General features: G+C 65.5%; 1 protein-coding gene and 1 pseudogene across 1 annotated transcript; one reads left to right on the plus strand and one right to left on the minus strand.

The window, feature by feature from the left end:
• Window positions 1–521: 521 nt before the first annotated feature.
• CFL1 (cofilin 1) lies at window positions 522–3,541 on the plus strand. The gene is made up of 4 exons (XM_051827941.3): window positions 522–611; window positions 2,384–2,691; window positions 2,775–2,851; window positions 2,934–3,541. The coding sequence occupies exons 1-4, from the start codon at window positions 609–611 to the stop codon at window positions 3,044–3,046; spliced, it is 501 nt and encodes a 166-aa protein (XP_051683901.1). The 5' UTR covers window positions 522–608; the 3' UTR covers window positions 3,047–3,541.
• A 4,091-nt stretch (window positions 3,542–7,632) lies between these two features.
• Window positions 7,633–8,135, minus strand: LOC149128255 (large ribosomal subunit protein uL23 pseudogene; annotated as a pseudogene).
• Window positions 8,136–8,574: the final 439 nt, after the last annotated feature.

The raw sequence follows: 8,574 nt of genomic DNA on the forward strand, positions 1-8,574 counted from the left end.
TGAATCAACCACACAGAGTCCTCGCGGCTTCCCCAGTGTTTTCTATTCTTTTTGCCCTGGGAGCCGCATCCGCCTTTTTCTCTGGGGACGAGCGCAGCTTTGCCGATTCTCCCGGCTGTAGGGCCGGGTCCCAGCCCAGCGAACAGCCGCTTCCTGTCGGGAAAGCAACGTCCCCCGCCACCCTCGGCCGCCGCAGACCCGGGGTCTCCAGACACCCGTCCCGCGCCGGGATCTGGAGCCTCTGAGGGATCCTTTTCGGGTCACTTCGCCAGCGCGCCCGCCTTTCCTGGGACGCTCGGCCAATGGGCGCGCGCTGCGCGCGGAGGCCCCGCCCCTCGCGGCCCCGGCCTACACCTCCCGGCGTGCACCGCGGGGCCGGCCGAGGGAGCCGGCGGGCGACTCGGCGCGCCCGCCGGCCGCGCGGACTCCATTTCCCGTCGGCCCCGCGAGGGAGCGCCGGAAGCCCGCCCCGCCCCTCATTGTGCGGCTCCTACTAAACGGAAGGGGCCGGGAGAGGCCGCGTTCAGTCGGGTCCAGGCAGCAGCTGCGGCGGCTCTCGTCTCCTCCGCCTTCTGCCCCCTTGCCATCTTCCTCTCGCTTCCGGAAACATGGTGAGCGGCAGGCCGCGGCGGCCGAGGGGAGGCGGCCGAGGGCGACGGCGGAGCGGGAGCTGCAGCCCGGCCCCGAGCGCCCCGGGCGGGATGAGGGGGTCTCGCCCCGGGAGGCGGGCGGCGCCGGGACGCGCGTGCGCGCTCGTGGGCGCCGCGAAGGGTCGGCTCGGACGTCGCTCGCGCGCCCCCTGGCCTCCCCTCCCCCACCGCGCTGCTGCGCCCGCGCGGGCCGCGGCCGTGGGGGAGGGGGCGCGGGCGCGCGCCCCTCGCGGAGCCGCCGGCGTCGCGCGCCGTCTCGCGGGGGCGCGCGCCCCTCCGGAGCACGCGGCGCCCGAGCCCGGCCCCGGGGGCGGCGAGGCAGCAGGCGCGCGCGCCCCACCCCACCCTGGCGCGGTCCCGGCCCCGCGCCCCTCCCGCGGCGAGAGCAGGTGGCTGGGGCTGCGGGCCTGCGGCGCGCGGCTCGGCGCGGGGTCCCGCCGGGGCGCGAGCCAGGGCGCGGGCTGGAGCGGCGCTGCCGGCCGGCGCGTGCGCACACGCGCGGTCGCGGCCGCCGGGGGTCGCGGCAGCCCCCCTGGGCTACCGGGGCTTCGGCTCTCCCGGCTGGGCCCGGAAGAGGGAGCCGAGTTTAGGGAAGTGATCCAGGCAGGCGCCGCCTGGAAACCACCCCGCATCCTGTGTCCGGCCCGACGGCCGCGGGGACCGAGGTCCCCTGGGCAGGCGGCGGACAGGCCGGGGCGGCCCTGGGCGGCAGGCCAGCGGCCCTGCTGGCGGTTCCGGGGAACGGAGGGCCCTGGAGGCGCCGCTGCCCCTCGGATTCGAGGTTTTCTTGGGCAGAGGGCCGGGGCTCTCGGTGTCCTCTCCCCGCCCACTCCGGAAGCGGCTGGGTCACGTGGCCAGCTTCCTCTGCAGTTGGGGGGTGCAGATTTCCCCATCGTGGACAGTCGCTCCCCCTCCTGGCCAGGGCGCCCCGGGCCTGATGCAGAGCTCTCGGGGGCCTGGGGCGCCGCAGTTGGCTTGTTAAGTTTTTTTTTTTAATATTTGTTTATCTGAAAGGCAGGGAGGTCTTCCATCCGCTGGTTCCCTCCCCAAACGGCCGCCACAGCCGGGTGTAGGCCAGGCTGGAGCCGGGAGCCCGACACGCCGTCCTGGGGTCCTGCGCAGGTGGCAGGGGCCCACGCACTTGGGCCGTCCTCTGCCCCTGCGGGCGTAGGGAGGAAGCTGGCTGGGCAGCGAGCGCTCCCGTGTGGGGTGCCGCCACTGCACTCCTTCGATTCGTTCCCGTGGCCTCTGGGGCCCTTGGCCACCCGCAGAGGCTGGGGGCTGTGGTTCCTGCCTTGGTTGGGAGAGACCCCAGTCGGGAAGCAGGTGCCTGCATTCTGTCTGACCCACTTGCTGGAACGGCAGGGCCTCCGTGGGCGCTCCTGCCGACGTCCTGGGGGCCTGGTCGCCTCCTGAAGAGGAGGCGGGGGCTGAAGTGTTTGGGCCCCCTCTCAGCTCTGGCGGGCTCGGTGGGCAGCTCTGTTCAGGGCCGAGACGGTGCCGGGAGCAGGACTGGGCGGCCCGGAGCCCCTCTCTGGACCCGCACCTCGGCAGAGGCTCTGCTCCCACGGGTCCTCACCGTCGGGGCCGTGGAAAGCAGGAAGACCGTCGGGGCCGTGGAAAGCAGGAAGGGCGCTGGGCTGTCCAGGCCGAGTGACCGCCCGGGGCGTGGGCTGGGAGGGCCCCGGGCGGCGTTCCGGCCTCTCACGCAGTCGCCCCCCGCCCGTTCGCAGGCCTCCGGCGTGGCTGTCTCTGACGGCGTCATCAAGGTGTTCAACGACATGAAGGTGCGCAAGTCGTCGACGCCCGAGGAGGTGAAGAAGCGCAAGAAGGCGGTGCTGTTCTGCCTGAGCGAGGACAAGAAGAACATCGTGCTGGAGGAGGGCAAGGAGATCCTGGTGGGCGACGTGGGCCAGACCGTGGAGGACCCCTACGCCACCTTCGTGCAGATGCTGCCCGACAAGGACTGCCGCTACGCCCTCTACGACGCCACCTACGAGACCAAGGAGAGCAAGAAGGAGGACCTGGTGTTCATCTTCTGGTGAGCGGGGCTGCGGGAGGGCGGCGCCGCGGGAGCCGGGAGGGGTGGTGCGGGCCGCGAGTTCCTGCCTCGTGTCTCTCCAGGGCCCCCGAGTGTGCGCCCCTCAAGAGCAAAATGATCTACGCCAGCTCCAAGGACGCCATCAAGAAGAAGCTGACAGGTGAGGGCCGGGCCTGGGCTGCCGGGAGCCGGGAGCTGGGAGCCGGCCCCTGCCTCCGCTCACAGATGCCCCCTCCCCACAGGAATCAAGCATGAATTGCAAGCCAACTGCTACGAGGAGGTGAAGGACCGCTGCACCCTGGCGGAGAAGCTGGGGGGCAGCGCCGTCATCTCCCTGGAGGGCAAGCCCTTGTGAGCCCCCAGCCCCCGCCCGGCGCATCTGACAGCCCCAGACCTGCCCTTGGGGGTTGCAGGCTGCCCCCTCCCTGCCAGGCCGGAGGGGCTGGGGGGATTCCAGCAGGGGGAGGGCAATTCCTTCGCCCCAGTTGCCAAACAGCCCCCCTCCCCCTGGACCCTCCTCCTCCTCCCATCCCTGACGGTTCTGGCCGCCCCAAACTGCTTTTGATTTTCTGATTCCTCTTGGGTTGAAACAGACCAAGCCCCCCCCCCCCGCCCGGCACCCCAGTTTGGGGGGAGTCCTGTATTTTTTTTAACGACACCCCTACCCCTGCCTATCCCGTTCCCTTCCCGTGCTGCCAACTTCTAACCACAGTAGTGACTGTGCTCGTCTGTAGTTCTGTGTATAAATGGAATGTTGTGGAGATGACCTCCCCGCCCCCGACTCGACCACTCACGTCCACGGAAGCAGGACCAGTAAGGGACCTTCGATTAAAAAAAACGAAAACAACAACAAGGGTTTCCTTCTCTCTCTCTCTTTTTTTTTTTTTTTAAGATGATTTATCTGAAAGGCAGGCAGACAGATCTTCCGTCTGCTGGTTCACTCCTCAAATGGCAGGGCCGGGTCAGGCCAGAGCCAGGAGCCAGGAGCTCCATCCGAGGCGGCTCCATGGGTGGCAGGAACCCACGGACTGGAGCCACTTCTGTCTTCCAGGCACACGAGCAAGGGGTCAGCCTCTGAAACAGGCTGTGGGAGTCCAGAGGGCTCAGACTGCCTCAGGACCTCGGGGACAGAGCGGCATCTGTACCTTGTCCCATGACCGCATTCCCAGCCCCAGGGTCTGAGACGCCTGACGGTCGCCGCCTTCCTCGTGCTGGTGGCTTAGGGCTGCCGGGTGGGCCATTCTGGGGTGGCAGAGGCCAGGGTGCGTCTGCTGCTGGCGCTGTGAGGACCCGCACTCGAGGGGGCTTGGAGCCGGGCCTGGTTGGTTGTGCAGCTTGTGCTGGGCAGTGAGGGCCACTCTGGTGTGCTGTCCAGTCCTGCCCGGGGGGCCTGAGCTGCTTCCTCCACCGCACAGCCCGGCTCCTGTCTCCTGCACAGCTGACTCATTGATGAGGGCCAGGTCCATGGCCGCTGTGAATCAGGCCAAGGTGAGCCTTTGGCCTTCCCTGTGCAGGTGGCTGGAGTCCATCCTGGGTGGGGCCGGTCAGATGGAGCCCAGGACTTCAGACCTGGGTACCGGAAGCCTCACCTCCCTGTGTTTAATCAGAAGGGAGTTGCCGGGGCTCTGGGCTGTGTGCTGTCTGCAGCCTGTACTTTGGGCTTTCACTGCCCGGCAGGCAAAGGCAGCCAAGAAGTGCGGCCCTAGGGTGGGGTGTGGTGCTGCAGGCATTGAACCCCCTCCCCTCCCGGAAGGGACGGGAACTGAAAGGCTTCTTGGAGTTGGAGCTGGCTCCTGACCACTCAGGCAGGCGGAGTTCAGTTCTCCCAGCTGGAGAATTGGGGATCTGTGTGAGTGCGGCCGGCTCACCATGGAAGCAACCCTTGAAGACGGCCTGGTGTCTGAGCACCTCAGCACAAGGAGCCTGCGGCCCCGGGTGAGGGGGCTGCCCCTCCCACCTCCAACGGGAAGTCGCCAAGACCCTGCACAGTAGCCTGGCAGAGGGTGAGGAGGGTGGCAGTGAACTCCAAGGCCAAGGCCCCTAGGGGCTCTGCTGGCCGTGGCCAAGTGTGGTGCCTGTGCTGCCCTGTTTATTCCTCTCATAGGGCCTGTCACCTATGGGGGGGTGGGCCTGGGCCTGGTCTAGGAGAGTGGGCTGAGGGTGAGGGTGTGCAGTGGCCTCTGGGGGGGAAGGGGGTGTCCTGGAGGGAGGTCTGGTGTCTGGGTCTGCCTGCTCGAGGCTCCCCCTTTAGGGCGATCAGGGAGTGGTGGAGGAGCCGCGAGCTGGTCTGCAGAGTGGGCCTTGAAGTCCCCTGCCCTGTCTTCCCCACGGCAGCAACATGGCTAGCAGAGAAAAGGGGTGGGTACTGGCCCAAGACGGGTCTGACCTCGGCTGAGGCTGCTCCTGGGTGGCCGGCCCCTCCCTGCTGTGGACACACAGGTGCCTGGGGGAGCTGTGGAGGCCTCGGAGCCCCCCTGGGTGTGTTGGTGCAAGCTCAGCAGGGTTCCGGAGGGAAGAGGTCCAGCAGCCCTTGAGGTATGTGGACGTTGCAGGGCAAGTGGTCACCCGTGACAGGCTGGAGGGGCCAAGGGGCTGCTTGGCCGTCTGAGCGGTGTTGGAGGCGCCCCTGGTTCCTGGTGCCTCGTTGGCATACTTGTTAGCCAGTGCCCGTGACCGCAGGTACTGCTGTCCTATCCCAGGGGCCTCTGCTTAGGCTGCCTGGGGCCACCCCTCAGCTTGGCTGCCTGAGTTGCACGTGTCATGTCCATAGCTTCAGGTGCTCCTCAGAGGCCGCCAGGCCTTCCAGCTTGTATGTCAGGAGGCGGGGGCCGGGGGTGTGGGAGGTCCGTCCGCCTTCATCTTCAGGCAGATACCCATGGGGACCACCTGACGTGGTGGGCAGGGGAAGGCCTGAGCGGCAGCTGACCTGGATCCCAGGGGTGGAGTTGGAGGCTTTGCAGGTGTGGTGTGCGTAGGGCGCCTGAGGGCTCTTGGGCAAAGCAGAGAGGGGAGGCAGTGGCCAGGGGCCCGCCGTGCAAGCTAAGGACTTTGGGCTTTGTGTCTTGGGTGGTTCTAGAAGGGCCCTGGGCAGGGAAAGATGTGGTCCAAGGGACAGGAGGATTGGGACCAATTGGGGCCACCAGCGCCTTTCTTAGGCATGGCAAGTGTGCACCTGGGCAGGATGTCAACAGCTTGAAGCAGTGCGCCTGAAACCAGCACCCTCACCACACACACCTGGCGCTGCGTCCTTGTCCCCACTCCTGTGAAACCAGCCTGCAGGGTGAGCCCAGGGCACAGTGCTGATCACCAGTCGGCTCACAGGACTCCTGCAGCGTCCTCCTCTGGCCCCCAGGGCTCACTGGGGGCACCTTCGGGCCGGGAGGCAGTACTTGCCCTCAGCCCTGCAGAGCGGTCAGGCAGCTTGAGGGAGCGCCTATGCAGCAGTGGGGAGGAGTTGGGCAGGGGCCTGGGGCCAGTGCAAGCCCCCCTCCTTAGCCCTCCCCCCTGGAGCTGACATCCACGGAGCAACCCCTCGTGGGCAGACCCAGTACTGCAGGTGGGTGAAGGGGGAAAGGGGTGCGAAGCCATCTTTGTGGCTTTCGGCGTTGCCGGTTGGGGAACAACACCTGCTCAGAGCCCCTAGGACTGCGTGTCAAGCCCTGCCCCTGGCATTGGCCGTGGGCAGCCCTGTGCGCTCCCTGCTCTCTTTCCCCTAGAGAGTGGGACCAGCAGAGAGGGGGGCAGGGGGTCCTGCATTCCCTCGTGGGAGTGCCTGACGTGGCCCTGCTCACGGGCAGGGAGGGCCTTGTGCTCAAAGGAGCCGCCCACCTCCTGAGGAGGCCGCACAGGGCCCTGCTCAGGCTGGGCTGCCAGCTTCCCCCAGCCCCCCAGCCAGCTTGGGCTTCAATTCTTGCTGTTGATGTGAGACCCCGGGTGTCGCTTGAGCCCCGCCATGCTGGCGATGAAGGCTTCATCCGCAGACCACCATTCTCAGAACCCCGCCTACTGCACTCCTTCCCGCACGCGCAGCCTGTGCTGGGGGCGGGCCTGGGCCCCTCCAGCCCCTCCCAGTGCTCCCTGAGGTGGTCTAGGGCCTACCTGCAGCCCCTTCTCCAGCCCTGATACCCCAGCCTCCCCTCCCCCCGTCTCAGACCCCGACCTCTGGGGCAGCTCACATCCTGGCCATATTCCAAAAAATCGTGGTCTTGTCGCAGAGTTGGTTGGGCCACAGAAAGACTTGGTTGGCCCCAGGTGTCTTCCAGGTGGCCAGGCACTCCCTGCAGGGGCGGCAGGTGCTTGGGGGCCCTCCTTGGCTGTGATCCTGCCCCCAACTCCCGTCTTGCTCAGCAGTCCTGGGACCAGTGGTCAGGCCCCTAAACACGCAGGGGGATGGTCAGGAAGAAATCCTGGCGGCCTGGGGCTTGGCCAGTGCCTGCTTCATTGTGGTAAGGCCTTCCTGCGCCACGGAGCTGTCCCACTGCCCAGCCTTGGCAGCTTCTGCAAAGCCCCAAAGTCTGGCCTTAGAGGGCCTGGGGGAGCCTCGTGCCCCCATCCAGCCTCCCGGCCCCACTCTGGGGCCTCCCCAACCCCATACTCCAGGCGAGACCCCGGCTGGGGCTCAGGAGTCCTTGGTTTTACGTGAGGTGGTGGGTGCAGGATGGCTAGGCCGGGAGCGTCAGGCATGAGACTAGACAAGGTGCTCGCCTCCTGAGGGCCCAGGCCGGGGCCAGGTCCAGGGACTGAGCCCGGATGGGAATCTCCTTTCTTGATTCCCAACCCGCATGCTCTCTGAGCTACCTGCCCAGCCCTGCCCCTGCTGGCTGCCTCTCCAGGCTTAAATAGGGAGGGGCTCCCTCCGGGGGCTGCTGAAACCATTCCATTCACTATTTTTCTTTTAAGATTTATTTATTTATTTATTTTTATATGGTGAAAAATCATATATTTAGAATTAGCCAGCTGGACTCCGTTCAGATGATCCCAATTTTGTTGGCAGCGTCCAGAGCATCCTAGTCAGGAGCCAGCCGCACACACGCCTTCTTCTCTCCGTCAGGGCTGATCAGGGTGTTGACTTTGGCCACATCAATGTCATAGAGTTTCTTCACAGCTTGTTTGATCTGGTGCTTGTTGGCCTTGACATCCACAATGAACACCAGTGTGTTGTTGTCTTCTATCTTCTTCATGGCCGACTCCGTGGTCAGGGGGAGCTTGATGATGGCATAGTGGTCAAGCTTGTTTCTCCTGGGGGTGCTCTTCCGAGGGTATCTGGGCTGCCGTCGGAGGCGTAGTGTCTTGGGCCGCCGGAAGGTGGGGGACGTGCGGATCATCTTCTTGTGGCTGTGGACGCCTTTCAGCACTGCCTTCTTGGCCTTCAGGGCCTTCGCTTTGGCTTCGACTTTAGGAGGGGCAGGAGCTTCCTTCTTCGCCTTCAGCGCCATCTTGGTGAAAAAGGCTATTTATTTATTTGAAAGAATTACAGAGAGGGGTTGGCGCTGTGGCATAGTGGGGTGAAGCTGCCGCCTGCAGTGCCGGCATCCCACATGGGTGCCAGTTCGAGTCCCGGCTGCTCCACTTCCGATCCAGCTCTCTGTTGTGGCCTGGGAAAGCAGTGGAGGATGGCCCAGGTCCTTGGGCTCCTGCACCTGTGTGGGAGACCCGGAGGAAGCTCCTGGCTCCTGGCTTCGGATCAGCGCAGCTCCGGCCGTTGCAGCCTTCTGGGGAGTGAACCAGCGGATGCCTCTCTGCCTCTGCCTCTCTGTGACTCTGCCTTTCAAATAAAATGAATAAATTTTTTTTCTTTAAAGATTTTATTTATTTATTTGAGAGGTAGAGTTACAGGCAGTGAGAGGGAGAGAAAGAGAGGGAGATCTTCCTTTCGTTGGTTCA

Source organism: Oryctolagus cuniculus, chromosome 1, assembly GCF_051225735.1.
Source record: "Oryctolagus cuniculus isolate XC-2025 breed Fujian yellow rabbit chromosome 1, ASM5122573v1, whole genome shotgun sequence".
NCBI classification, from domain to species: Eukaryota; Metazoa; Chordata; class Mammalia; order Lagomorpha; family Leporidae; genus Oryctolagus; species Oryctolagus cuniculus.